General features: G+C 42.5%; 1 protein-coding gene across 3 annotated transcripts in view; it reads left to right on the plus strand.

The window, feature by feature from the left end:
- Positions 1-6,080: 6,080 nt before the first annotated feature.
- ACAP2 (ArfGAP with coiled-coil, ankyrin repeat and PH domains 2) overlaps positions 6,081-15,191 on the plus strand; it is a 156,576-nt gene continuing 147,465 nt past the window's right edge. For 2 of the 3 annotated variants that reach the window (XM_058556084.1, XM_058556085.1), the window contains exon 1: positions 6,082-6,370. In XM_058556084.1, the coding sequence (XP_058412067.1) occupies positions 6,318-6,370 (53 nt within the window). In that variant the 5' untranslated portion in view covers positions 6,082-6,317. Of the gene's footprint in view, positions 6,371-15,191 lie in introns of all 3 variants that reach the window. The other variant, XM_058556086.1, reaches the window with a different exon arrangement.

The following is a 15,191-nucleotide window of genomic DNA, read 5'->3' on the forward strand; positions in this document are numbered from 1 at the left end:
GTCCTTCTCAAGGTCCATGGAAAGCCAGTCATCTGCGTTTGGGGTGAAACTATCCTATCTTACCATTTTTGCCTTACTCAAATAGTCTCTCTTACAAAAAAATGATTATTTCTGATACAGAGGGCGTATGCTTTTATTTCTTTCTCTCTTCTTCAAAGAGAAAAGAAAGGTCAGTTGACAGAAAGGCTGAGAATGCAGAGAAAGGGGATAATTGATAGAGACATTCTCAGAGAATGGAAGGGGTAAGGACCAGGCAGAAGGAAGAGGTTCACTTTCCTCTGAGATCGGTGGGTAAGAAGTAAGGAAGATGGGAATGTGCCAGTATATGGGTTGGGCTTAGGAAGAGTGTTCCCACCTAATGACTCCTATTCTCTTTGTGAAGAGTCAAAATTATCTACAGGGGCTGGCCCGGTGGCATAGCAGTTAAGCACTACGCTTCAGCGGCCTGGGGTTCGCAGGTTTGGATCCCAGGCACACACTGATGCACCGCTTGTCAAGCCATGCTGTGGCAGCATCCCATATAAAGTAGAGGAAGATGGGCACAGATGTTAGCTCAGGGCCAATCTTCCTCAGCAAAAAGTGGAGGATTGGCAACAGATGTTAGCTCAGGGCTGATCTTCCTCACCAAAAAAAACAAAATTATCTACAAATCATGAGAGGGGTGGGCCACAGCTTGGGTGGCAAAGTTTGGGAACAGCCATTGCACCAGTGGGCCAGGGATCTGGCCACAGATAAATAATACAGACAGTTGAAATCCTATATATGTAGTATCCAGGTCTTGTATCACTGAAAGCACTGATGAAGAGTCTCAGCCTTAAAAGCCTTCACTTCCGGCCTACCCAGCCCCTTTAAAATACAATCTCACTCTCCTTAAATTTAAATTGCTTAAATTGTTCCAATGGCTCAGATTGCTTTAAGATATAAATTGTCTCCAGTATTGCTCAGCAACTAGGAGGGGGGAACATGAAGGAAATGTTTGGGTTGACCCAGTGCTGGGTGTGTGAATTGCCAGGGAATGACCTTGGGAAAGGTTTTGGGGCATCGTAAAGGGATGAAGTGGCAGAGGAAGGCAAGATAGGTGGATACTAACAGCCTGGGAGATAAACAGAGTCCTGGAGTGGGGGTTTAGGGGTGTGAAGTGAATGTGTGGGAGTGAGACAGCAGGAGACATTCAAGGTTGAGCTTGTGCATGGAATGTTCTGGATGAGACAAGCTTTAAGGTGGAAATACTTAAGGACTGTCTGAAGTGACATATTTTGAGACAAAGAGATAAACTTTCTTCTCTCTCTGTGAACAGCACCACCTCCCACCAGTCACCTAAACCTAAAATCTGGAGTCACTCTAGAAGTTTGGTCTTTTTTCCTCCCTCACGTTGAGTTGGCCATCAGATCCTTACAATTGTATTTCCTAAACATCTCAATTACAATTGCCTCAGCTGAAAACCTTGAAATCACTTACAGAATTTGGCCTCAGTCCTGATAGTCACACCCCCTTGCCCCACTCTCCTTTAAATTCAAATTGTAACACATCACTCCCTGGCTTAAATTCTTCCAACGGCTTCCCATTGCCTTAAGATACAAACTCCTTAGCAAGGCAGACAAGGTCCTTTGTATCTGGTCACTGTTTACCTCTGTGCTTTAGTCACATAGTTCCCTGTGACTAAAGGTCCTTGGAAAGACCTCCCTCACCTTCTCTTGGATCTTACTTTTTCAAGATTCCTCATACCTGCAGAGATATGAGAACCTCTATTTCCTTCCCCAGGAGAAATGACTGTCAAAGATTGAGTAGCTCCTTGTGCATTCTCCTGGCCTAGCACTTACCATGTGCTTCCTCCTCTGTTTGAGAGCTCTGGAGGAGAAATAATGTTCATTTCACTTGTAAACTTCAGAGCCTACCATAGGGTCTGGCCAGAGCACATGCTCAATGGATATTATTGAATGAAGAGAGAATGAATGAATGTTGAAATCACCTTAGCTAATGGTAGGAGTTGGGGTGGAGGACTGTGAGTCACAGGCCGAAGTCCTGGATGAACGGGAGTGTTTACCAGCTGGGTTTCATGGTGCCTGGTCATCAACAACCTCTTTTAGAGAAACTGCATTGTCTACTAGTCAGCTGTCTGGCAGCCCCCATCCTGACCCCATTCCTGTACAAATGAGTAAATTGAGTAATCCCACCCTTCTATTGGCTTGGCAGGGAACTGTGTGACCTGTCATGAAAAGATGAGCTGGGTTAATCTGATTTTCTCCTGGGATCTTGGAATTGGGAAACAGGTTAGCGATAAGCTCCAGGAGCAGAGGTTGAAAGGATATATCAATAATTGTCAGGGCCGGCCCGATGGCGCAAGCGGCTAAGTGCGCGCGCTCCGCTGCAGCGGCCCGGGGTTCCCTGGTGCGGATCCCGGGTGGGCACTGACGCACCGCTTGGCAAGCCGTGCTGTGGCGGCATCCCATATAAAGTGGAGGAAGATGGGCATGGATGTTACCCCACGGCCAGTCTTCCTCAGCAAAAAAAAAAAAAAAAAAGAGGAGGATTGGCAGATGTTAGCACAGGGCTGATCTTCCTCACAAAAAAAAAAGTAATAATAATTGTCAAGACATATATAGCAGAAGTTGCAGAGTGGCCCTGGAACTTATTTTTATGACCTGTGCAATGTTTTCTAATATTTTGGAAGAGTTGTTAAATTTGAAAATTGGGAGGTTTCACATTAAAATCTGGCTATTTGGCTTCTCCTGTGAAACCTGAAGATCTGATATGGCAAAAACTTACTGGAGCTGAGCAGTACACAGGGCACATGCTTTCCCTTCCACTCCGCCATACTGCTTACACTTGGCCAGCTTCTTCCTTTACATCATCTGCTTGGCTCCTGTAGCCATCTGACAACCAACTTGTTGCAGGAACTAGTAGCAGCAAGGGATTATATGTAAGCCAGGTTCACAGGGGAACAGAACCCACAAGAGAGCAGAGAGGAGACTTGCATGGAGTTGGGGAGTAGGTGAGAAAGAGAGAGGATACAGCCACCAAGAGAGGGAAACCAGTTCCCAGCGATGCCTGGGTTCCTGGGCTTCCCAGTTCCTGTACCTGCCCACGGTTATGCTCATCATAATTTCCTTTTCTTCAGAGAATTTGCAATGCAATTAGCCAAGCTAAGGCAAGGAGTTACTAGGAAATTGGTAGATAACACCAATGAAGAAAGTGAGACAGTGGTATAGCCAGATGATTAGCTTGAAACAAGAAGAAATTCTTGCCTGAAGGTGAAATGTAAATTGTAAGTTGCTGTCAAGAGTTAGACTCTTGCTGACCATGTATCCTGGCCCAGGAGGATCAAGAAGGGGGGGACTGAACAACCTCTGCTCAAGAGAACGTATAATCAGAAGTATCTTCAGAGGAAATCAGAAGCATTCTGGGAAGGGCTATAGGTATGCAGGGTTTGGAGAAAGGGACTGGGAAGTCTGGGGAGAAAAAATTTGGAGGAGATTTAAGGTTTGATCATCTATATTCTTTAAGAGTGTAGACTGGGCCTGGTAATTAACTTTCACTGTGTGTTGAAAAGAGAGGTCTGTATTTTAGCAAACAGAGAAGGCTTCCTGAAAGAGGTGGCATTTGAGCTGCATTTTAAAGAGGAGAAGAAAAGGAAATGTGTCACAGGCAGACAGAGCACAACTGCAAAGGTCAAATTCTAAAGGCGAGAATGAGCAGTTCGAAGTTAAGAGTCTGTTGTCACGAGACCTGTGTTCAGCCTGAGTCACCTAACAGGTTATTTTTATATCTTGAGGCCTTGGTTTCCATTGTTATAAGTTAAGAATAACAATACTGGGGGTCTGCCTGGTGGTGCAGCGGTTAAGTTTTCACGCTCTGCTTGGGTGGCCTGGGGTTCACAGGTTCTAATCCCAGATGCGGACATACGCACCATTCATCAAGCCATGTGTGGCAGTGTCCCACATATAAAATAGAGGAAGATGGGCACAGACGTTAGTTAGCGCAGGGCTAATCTTCCTCAGCAAAAAGAGGAGGATTGGCAACAGATGTCAGCTCAGAGCCAATCTTCCTCACCAAAAAAAAAAAAAAAAGAATAATAATGTTGTATTTCTTCTATTCTAAGACTAACTGTTCCCACCCTACCCCACTTTTAATATTTCTTAATTTAGGACATATCTTATAATTGATACCTCAAAATTCTTGCTTTACCATAGAGCAGAAAACAAAAATTGTGACAGTGTTATCACTAACTGGGTATATCAGCCATCCACAGAAAGAAGATGTTCATCTGATAATTAGCTTAGTTGAATTATTTGCATTGATGGTGCCATGGAGTTGAGTTTTAATTTGAATCCCAAAGTGTCACTTTAGGTGTCTTCCAAAAGGTTACATTGTGTTGAAGCCCTGAAACAATAAGCTATTGTCTATACAGATAGTAGTCATGCATCAGGAATACAATTAAATGTAGAAATGGCCAACTCTCTTTCTAAATTTGACATAGAATTTACAAATCTAGAAGAGGTTGGCTTGATCAACTGGTGTCTCAGGACACTGAACGTTTAACTGTCAATAGTTTCTAGTGATCAGGAGAAGCTGTGTAGATTCCAGGGATATGTAGTTCAATTTAAAAAAGAAACGAAGTTTACATTCAAAGAAGAAACATATATAAGCTTGTATATTCTTTGAAATGTCTCAAAATTATACTGCTATTTTTTTTTAAAGGTGCTAAAGAGATCAAGATATAACTATAGGTTATGAAAAAAAGCATGTCATCATGCTATACTTAGTCAGATGGTCAAAAGGGTTATATAAGACTTTAGGCTGTGGAAGTGAGGTGGCTTAAACTTAACCTTTGATTATGGTACTGAAGAAGAAAGTGGTACAGTTAAGATAATAGCCAACATTTACCGAATGATTACTATGTGGTACTGTGTTAAGTCCCTTTAGAGTTCTTATCTGTTTTAGCCTCAGGACAACTCTATCAGATCAGTGGTGTTATCTTCATTTTACAGAGAGAGAGCTAGGAGGTAAATCCAGGAAGCTTGCCTCCAGACCGGCTCAGAGCCACTGTACTGTTACAACACTCTACCTGTGCATTTTTACGGATACGCCTATGCTTTTTAGGTTGGGTTAAAAAGTATACGTTTAAATATAACATATCCATGGTGCTTTTTACAATCAATGACATCTTAGATCACAAGTATGGTAAATACATGCCTTATAGGATTATTGTTAGATCAGATGATGAATATCTCGCAGTGCTCCTAGAAAAATCGTGGATCAGAGGGCAGGTGTTGCAAGTTGGAGTGAGCCTGATTTTCGAAACCCTGTCATCTTAGAACTGGCAAGGCTACTGAGGGAAAGCTGTCAGTAAGGAGGAATGTCTCCCGTGGTTTTGAGAGCGGTTCCTCCACATGGAACGCCCTACCTCTCATACCTGTCTAAATCCTTCTGATCTTTCGATGCCCACCTCAAATGCCAGCTCCTTCAGCAAGTCTCTGGTTATATGAAAAGATATACATGGGAGATATTTCCAAATTATTAAGAGATGAAGCCAATAACTGAAATGCGGATTTTATCATTAAAGTTACCCTCGCTCCTCTCCTGGCCTCAGTTTCTCTAAACTGAAAGGAAGCGGTGGTTCAGCCAATCTTTTCCTTTTATAATTTCTACTCCTAACCTCTTCAGATTTCTGCCAAAGCTGCCTCAAAAAGCAACTCGCCTTCCTCAGACCTGCAGGCGGCGGCTCCTCCGCGTTGGCAGCTCAGCAGGGCGGGGCTGGAGAAGCAGGAGAAAAGGCGGGGGCTCCGCGGGAAGCGCGGCACACAGCCACGTGACTTCCTTCCCAAGGAGCCTCAGCTGCGGCCTCCCAGCAACCGGGGCGTCCCGCCTAACGAGGGCTGCGCATCCCGGTTGGCCCTCGGGGACGCTGGCGGCTAAGAGGCACCCACGGTCCCGCTGCTCATTGGCTCGGGCTACCGTCACTCAGGAGCGTTGCCGGAGCGACCGCAGGCGGTGCTGCCGGAAGCCCCGCCCACTGGCCGCCGGGTTCGTGGCTGGCTGGCTGAGCCTGTCACTCCCGGGCCGTTTCCCTGAGGCCGGCGCTCTGCTGGGGGCGGGAGGAAGAGGGGCCGGACTGGGGCCTGACGAGCCGTCGCTGCCGCCGCCGTCTTCGAGGCTGCTATGACCAGCGGGCGAGGCGCTCTCCGCAGCTCCGCGCGGCCCTAGTCGCGGCAGTGCGGCCGCCGTAGCCGTCTGGGTCCCCAGCGCGGCCGCTCCCGCCGCTCCCTCTGCCCTTCCAGCGCCGCCTGCGAGGCGAGGCGAGGCGAGGCGGAGGCAGGATGAAGATGACGGTGGATTTCGAGGAGTGTCTGAAGGACTCACCCCGCTTCAGGTAACCGGCGCGGCTGCCCAGCGCCTGGCCGGCGTCCCCCAGAGCTGTCTCCGCCGGCGGTGGGGGCGTGAGAGCCGGCCCGCCAACGCGCGCAGGGCCCCGCAGCCCGCGCCTTCGACCGGGCGAGTGGCCGATGCCGCCCTCCCGCCCGGCGAGGGCACTGCAGCCCCGACCACCCCTCCTGAGGGGCGAGGCTGGGCCGGGAGGGGGACGTGGCCGCTTCATCCCCCTTCTCCGCCCTGTGCCCGGGGCGGAGCGCTCCGTCCGAGGAACTGGGGTGCAGCCGCGTACCCGAAGACTCGTGCCCTTTGCGGGCGCGCGCCCTCGTCCCTTCCTCGCGCCGCTCATCCTTCCCCCTTCCTTCCGCTCCTGCTTGGTTTCCACCCCCGCCCCACCCCCTCTTGGAGGGAGCTCGCAGGGCCCCCTCTTGCAGTTCACTTAGTTCCTCTTTGCGCTTTTCCGCTCCCCTTACCCTGGCAGGGGGAGTGGGGGGCGAACCTCGACGTCGATTACTGCCGCCTGCGTGTCCCCTGCCAGAGGGGCTCTCAGGAGGGCGCTGGCGGTTCATTTGCACGGGGGTCAGGGGTGAGAGTGCTTTGACCAGCCGCCTCCTGTCGAGCCCTGGCCGAGATGTCTGCTTTTTTTTCCGCTTAAGCTCTTTGAAGGAGGCACCGCTGTCGCAAGGTGCTGCGTTGAGAGGTGAGGACCAGGAGCAACAGTGCATTTCTGTGTTGAGAACGGAAGTAGGAGGGCCCTGAAGATTGCATTTCTGTTCCTCTTCCAGCAGCGTCGGCTCGGGAGGGCCCCGGAGCACAGTCGGATGCTCCCAGTGGATCTGTCACATCAACTGACGTGGTGGCACTCAGATTCACATGGGCCGCCCTCCCTCCCATGTGAGAGGCGGCAGTCCTCAGGGTGTCCAGAGTACGCGCTCTTTCCGTGGCGCGCATCGTAGGAAACTCTTGAATTGTTTTGGAGAATGGAGTTTTGCTAGGTTGTACGTTACAGTGCATTTACAAGGCTGTCCTTAGGCTTTAAAAAATAAGGCCTTAAAACTTACATTGGATAGTGACATCTCTTGAAAGCACCCCCAGAGCATTCATTGGTGTGTGGGTGCTCGCTGATCTCTCTGCCCAGCCTGGGTTGTAAGTTCTTGCATCCTCCGCCGGGGAACTAGCTGTTCTCATCCTTATCACTGTTAATTTGATTTCCCAGTCTCTTTTCAGTGAAAAGCAAAGAAAAGTATTGTAAAGTTAAGGAACTCCTGCTTTTAAGAGAAAATTTAAGATCGCTTTTTGGTTTTGACCTTTGATTTTTTTTTTTTTTTTTGGTGTTAATTTTATTTGGAGCTTAGGGCTGTTGCTTGTAAAAAGCTGCACCTGGTTTGATTGCTTTTGTTGGTATTAGTTTTTGAAACTTATGTTCTGAGTGAATTGAGGACTCGCAGGAGACACAAATGGATTGTCTAGGACAGTTTGCAGGTTAAATTCCAGAACCATGTGCAAATACAGTAATTTTTAAAGTGTACCTTAAGAAAGTTCTGCTTTTTGTGAAATTTTTATTAATATGACTCAGCTACTTATTTTTAATGAATTAGTCACAGCATTTTTCTTCTGGAGAATGTGGGTTTGTGCTCAGTTTGTTTCACATTTTAAGTTTGATTTTTTTTAAAAAACAAGTTGAAAGAAGTGATATGGAAGTGCTTTCAGCCACTGGTGTTGGTCACAAACCATGTGATATCTTTGTTTTTGAAATAAAGGAATCATTGAATATAAAATAAGAGAAAGATACTGGTTAAGTTGTATGGGCTATTATAGTGAACTTTTGCTAAACTTGCATATAATACTTATTCTATTTTAATTAAGATATTAGAGATTTTCAAGAGTTGTTTCCAATATTCCAATTATTGTGGGCTGCAAATTGGGAAGAGAAACCAAGATTCAAAGAACTGCAATATCTTGTACACATTTTTGGGACTAGATTAGATTTGCATTAGAGGGAAGAATGCCAAGAAATAAAAGGCTCATCATTTACATTCCTAATTTTTACAGTTTTTCTATAACTGCATTACTATTTAGGTTTCTACAGCACTTGGAAAGAATATTTCAGAAGTCTTTTTATTCACATGCTTTACGTATGAGAGAAACTTGGCTTTTAATAGTATTGTGCATGTTTATGAATGCTATATTGAACCTTTCATATCAAAATAGAAGATTTGTGAGAGCTGGACTTTTTTTTTTTGATAGCAAGGCAGCTGCACTATTTATTCCTTGTAGTGTCCTGATCTGTTGTGCTGTTTTTAGACTAATTACTATTTTTCTTTTCTTTCACAAATGAATCTTGTGGCATTAAATTCTGCCATGTGGACATAACTGCCTAGAGTGCTGTAGAATTAACCCAAAAGGAACATCTTGCTGAAGAAAAATTTCACCGGTGTTCAACCATTAATCATTAATTTTCCTGTTAAATTGATAAAACAGCAGGGGGACTGGTTGAAATAGGGAGAGAAGAATCTTGCCGTTGCAACATTGTCTTAAGTAATTTGAATAAAGTCAGTGGGTACATTTACCTTCCGATGATCATTTTTTTGTTTGTTTTTGTTTTTAGATTGGAAGGCACATTTCATTGTGTAATTTTGGTTTCTCTTTTTAGTTTTTTAAAAACCAGTCTAAAGGTCAAAATCTTGTTTATCTAAAAAATAAAAATCTACAAGAAAGTAAATGTGTCTAAGTGTGCTTTTTTAAAGTAGGAATTTTCCATTTTGACCAAGATTTATTGAAGAAGCTTGAACTTGTTTGGGCCATAAATTGTATGTATAGCTGCTCTTTAGAATTTCATAAAATTTTAGTAAAAATTGTGTTATGGGTCACTTAGAAAGTGAATATTATGTTTGAAACAAAAAGTTGAATTAATCAGTGCTTTCTGAATTGTGAAAGATTTTTGCTCTGAGCAATGCTCAAATATAAAAATATTGGCATTAGCAAGCCTTCAGACACTTTAGTCTTTATCTCATATATGTATTTTTTATCCTTAACAATATTTATTGTGCACCATTCTGAAGGTTTTTGTTTGTAGATTCTATTTCAGATCTGATCCTTGTTCAATAACTTACAATAAAAATCTTTAGAAAGTGTATGGGGCAAAAAGTTTTAAAGGGTGAGAGACTGGTGCGCGACATACTTATGTCGGTTATGTTTTGCTGTTAAGCTGGTGTCAGCACTGGCTGCTTTGCCACTTCGTCTTCCACCTTAGGACAGATACTAATAACTGGCACTGTATCCATGGAAAATATAGTGGGCAAAGGATGAGGGGAAATATGTTTTCATCTCAGAAGAGGCAGAATTGAATTATAAGGTAATTTTATCATGAACCAAAATACAGGAATCCTGCTGTGCTTCATTGCAGCTTCTAATAATGTAATATCAACTTAAGTTGAAATAAGGAAGAAAAAGCTTTTGTAGTGTGCCAGAACTCATGCTAGATGCTTTTATAGTTACTCTCTCATTTAATGTTAAAGTATATCGTGAGGTAGGAATTATTATCCTCATTTTTAAATGTTTAAAAAAAATCCTAAACTCGATGTATATATATATTTTTTGATGAGGAGGATTAGCCCTGAGCTAACACCTGTTGCCAGTCCTCTTTTTGCTGAGGAGGATTGGCCCTGTGCCCATCTTCCTCTACTTTACATGTGGGATGCCTGCCACAGCATGGCTTGATAAGCGGTGTGCAGGTCTGCACCCAGGATCGGAACCAGGGACCCCCGTCCGCTGAAGTGGAGTGCACGAACTTAACCACTACGCCACCAGGTGGCCACCGGGTGGCCACCGGGCCGGCCCTGTGAATTCACTCTTTTTTTTTTTTTTTTTTTTAAAGATTTTATTTATTTATTTTTTCCCCCCAAAGCCCCAGTAGATAGTTGTGTGTCATAGCTGCACATCCTTCTAGTTGCTGTATGTGGGACACGGCCTCAGCATGGCCAGAGAAGCAGCACGTCGGTGTGAGCCCAGGATCCGAACCCTGGTCGCCAGCAGTGGAGCGCGCTCACTTAACCACTAAGCCACGGGGCCGGCCCTGAATTCACTCTTTTACTCTCTCTTACAAGCCAAGGCTTTAATTGCATTAAGTAAACTTGTGTTAAGTTTGTGTACGGTGTCTTTCATCTTACTGAAATTTAAAAACTGACTTTTGTGTATTGCCTAGAAAAGTCTCCACTCTCTCATTATCGTAGGATATTTTTCTATCATTTTGTAATAATTTTTAGTTTCATGTAATGCAACTGGATTTTAGTTTTGAGTGTGTGAAATAATATCTAATCTTACTGTCTTCCTAATGGAAGCCACTTGTCCTAATACCTTATTTGAATAATCCATCCTTTCCCCATTGATTTAAAATTATACACACAAACATACGTACATGGGTTTTTTCCTGGATTCTACTCTTTTCCACTAATTTATCTGTCTGTTCTCCAGCAAATACCATTAATATTTTAGTTACAATACTGTATAGTCTGTTATGATTTCTGGTGGAACAAGGTTTCCCTTGTTATTGTTTTTTTTCAAAAGTATAATTAATATTAAGATGACAATACTCCCCAAATTGATCTACAGACTAAACAACAGTCCCTGTCATTCCAGCTGGGCTCTTTATCCGGATGGAAAAGAATGAGGTTGGACCTGTACACCATATGCAAAAATTAACTCAGAATAGATTATAGACCTAAATATAAGAGTGAAAACTATGAAATTCTAAGAAGAAAACATAGGAGTAAATCTTTGTGACCTTGAATTAGGCAATGATTTCTTAGATATGATGCCAAAAGTACAAGCAATCAAAGAAAAAGTTGATAAATTGTATTTCATCAGAAGTTAAAACTTGGGCTTCAAAGGATACATCAAGAATGTGAAAAGACAACCCTCAGAGTGGCAGAAAATCTTTGCAAATCGGATCTGGTAAGGAATTTGTATCCAGAGAATATAAAGAACTCTACAGTTCAAGAATAAAAGGGCAAATAAGCCAATTAAAAAATGGGCAAAAGATTTGAATAAACATTTTTACAAAGAAAATATACAAGTAGTCAATAAGCACATGAAAGATGCTCAACCTTATTATTTAGCAATCAAATAAATGCAAATAAAAACCACAATGAGATACTACTTCATACCCATTAGGATGACTATACTTGAAAAGACAGATAATAATAAGTGTTGTTGAGAATGTCGAAGTGTTGGAACCCTCATAAATTGCTCATGGGAATGTAAAATGTTGCAGCCGTTTGGCAGTTCCTAAAAAGTTAGACAGAGACTTACCATATGTCCCAACCATTATACACCTGCGTATATACCCGAGAGAATTCATAATAAGCCCACACAAAAATTTGTACCTGAATGTTCATAGGAGCATTATTCAGAGCTAAAAAGTGGAAACAACCCAAATGACCATGATTGGGTAAATGGATTTAAAAATATTGAATGTCCATACAATGGAATTCCACATTAAAAAGGGATGAAGTACTGGTACATGCTATAATATGGATGAACCTTGAAAACGCTATGCTGAATGAAATAAGCCCAACACAAAGGCCACATATTGTATGCTTCCATTTCTGTGAAATGACCAGAACAGGTAAATCCATAGACATAGAATATAGATTAGCAGTTTCCAGGGGTTGGAAGGAGGGGAAATGAGGAATGATTACTAATGGGTATGGAATTTCTTTTGGGAGTGATGAAATTTTCTGGAATTACATAGTAGTGATGGTTGTACAACTCGGAATATACTAAAAACCACTAAATTGTGTACTTTAAAATGGTGAATTTTGTGTGACGTATCTCAATAAAGCTGTGATTAAAAAATATTTGAAGTATAAAATTTATAATCAAAGGCAAAAAATAGAATAGAAAATATATATTGAGGTCCCATATACCCTTCACCCTGGTTTAACAGTTTAACCTTTACCACCACCTTCCCCATGTCCTTATGTGATTTTTTTTTTTTTTTTGTGAGGAGATCAGCCCTGTGCTAACATCCGCCAATCCTCCTCTTTTTTTGCCGAGGAAGACGGCCCTGGGCTAACATCAGTGCCCATCCTCCTCCACTTTATATGGGACTCCGCCACAGCATGGCTTGCCAAAGCAGTGCGTCGGTGCGCGCCCGGGATCCGAACCAGCGAACCCCGGGCCGCCGCAGCGGAGCGCGCGCACCCAACCGCTTGCGCCACTGGGCCGGCTCCCCTTATATGATTTTGAAGCACATCTCAGACAGTACATAATTCCATCAATATTTACATGTGTATCTCTAAAAACGTAAACACTTAAAAAAATATATAACCGCATACCATTATCACATCAGGAAAAAGTAATGATAATTTCTTAATATCATCAAATATCCATTAGTCCTCATAGCTTATTTAGGGCTTATTTTGTGTCCTTTGTCATTTCAGAGAACTTTCTTCCCTTGAGAGTGAATTTGCTTCCCAATAATCTCAGTGTAGATCAGAGATCTCTGTAGATCATCTTGGAAGAAAAAAATCATCAGTCAGAGAACTTTATTTTGGCAGTCATCTGTGGACTATTTTGGACCAATTTTCATACTTTTTCATCTTCTTCTCTGACCTGGACTAGTTGCTCTCTGGGTCTGCTGCACGTAAAAAAAAATTTTTTTTTTATTATTGTGGAAAATTTCAAATATACACAAATTAAACAGAATAGTATTAATGAACCTTCATTACCCAGCTTCAACAAATATCAGCATTCTGCCATTCTTATTTCATCTGTATTTCTGCTCTCTTATATCTCTCTCCATTATTATTATTTATAGTTCTTTTTCTTTGAGGTAAAATTTACATGCACTGAAATGCACAGTTGGGGCCAGCCCCATGGCTTAGCGGTTAAGTGTGTGCGCTCCGCTGCTCGTGGCCCAGGTTCGGATCCTGGAGCGCACCGTCGCACCGCTTCTCTGGCCATGCTGAGGCCGCGTCCCATGTACAGCAACTAGAAGGATGTGCAGCTATGACATACAACTATCTACTGGGGCTTTGGGGGGAAATAAATAAGTAAAAAAAAAAAAAAAAAAAGAAATGCACAGTTGTATACTTGTGTGTAACCCACACTTCTGTCACCATATAGAATATTTCCATTTCCCCAGAATGCTCCCCCTACCATCCAAAGATAACCACTGTTCTGATTTTTTTTTTTAACCTTAGATTAGCCTATTGGAGAATATTATAAATAGAATCATGTAGTTTTTTATATACAAGTTATTATTCTCAGCTTTTTGCTACTTTTGCCTGGTATTTTGTTTATGAGATTCATCCATGTTGTTCTCTGTATCAGTAGTTCATTCTTAATGCTATGTAGTATGCCTATGTATGAATAGACCATAATTTGTTTATCCATGCTTCTGTTGATGGACATTTAAATGGTTTTCATTGTTTGGCTATTATCAATAAAGTGTAATGAACATTCTTGCACAACTCCTTTTATTATAGTCATAGGTATTCATTTCTTTAAGATAAATACCTAAGATTTGAATTGCTATGTCAAGATTTAGATATATATTTAATTTTATAAGAAACTGCCACACATTATTCCAAAGTGATTGTACCATTTATATATCTGCCAGTAATATTTGAGAGTTCCTGTTGTTCCACATCCTCACCAACATTTGGTGATGTCACGTTTGTTTTTTTGTGAGGAAGACTAGCTCTGAGCTAACATCCAATGCCAATCCTCCTCTTTTTTTTTTTTTTTTTGCTGAGAAAGATTCGCCCTGGGCTAACATCCATGCCCATCTTCCTCTATATGGGACGCTGCCACAGCGTGGCTTGACAAGCAGTGCATGGGTGCGTGCCCAGGATCCGAATCTGCGAACCCTTGGGCCACTGAAGTGGAGTGCCACACTTAACCGCTATGCCACTGGCTGGCCCCCTGGTGCTGTCACTTTTTAATTTTACCCATTGTGTAGGTGTGTAGTGATCTCAGTGTGTGTGTGTGTGTGTGTTTCTTCATTAATAAACTTTATTTTTTAGAGCACTTTTAGGTTCACAGCAAAATTGAGGGGAAAGTACAGAGAGTGCTCATATAAACCTTGTCCCCACTCATGCACAACCCCTCCAACTATGGACGTCCTGCACCACAGTGGTACATTCTTAAAATTGATGAGTCTACATTGCCACATCATTACCCAAAGTCCATAGTTTACATTAGGGTTTACTCTTGGTGGTGTACTTTCTGTGGGTTTTGGCAAATGTATAATTCCTCCCTCCTGTCCCTTGTATCATTGCTGTCATTCATTTTATTTATACATAAGCATACGTAAGTGTGTGTGTATACAGTCGGCCTTCCGCATCCGCAGATTCAACCAACTGCGAATGGAAAGGCACATGATGGTTGCATCTGTACTGAATATGTACACACTTTTTTTCTTGTCATTATTCCCTAAACAACGCAGTGTAACAATTATTTTACATAGCATTTACATTTTATTGGGTATTATAAGTTATCTAGAGATGATTTAAAGTATATGGGAGGATGTTATATGGTTATATGCAAATACTATGCCATTTTATATGAGAGACTTGGGCATCCCGGGCTTTTGGTATCTGTGGGATCCTGGACCCAATCCCCTGCGGATAGGAGAGGACGATTGTGTATATATGCGTATATACACACACGTAAGTATTGCTAGTCAAATCCATTGTTGCTGTTATTATTTTGAACAAACTGTTATCTTGTTAGATCAATTAAGAATACAAAAAATGTTCATTGTCTGATAATCTTCCTTCATGTAGATACGAGTTTCTGACATACAATTTTCCTTC

The sequence above is a fragment of the Diceros bicornis genome, chromosome 15, assembly GCF_020826845.1.
Source record: "Diceros bicornis minor isolate mBicDic1 chromosome 15, mDicBic1.mat.cur, whole genome shotgun sequence".
Lineage (NCBI taxonomy): Eukaryota > Metazoa > Chordata > Mammalia > Perissodactyla > Rhinocerotidae > Diceros > Diceros bicornis.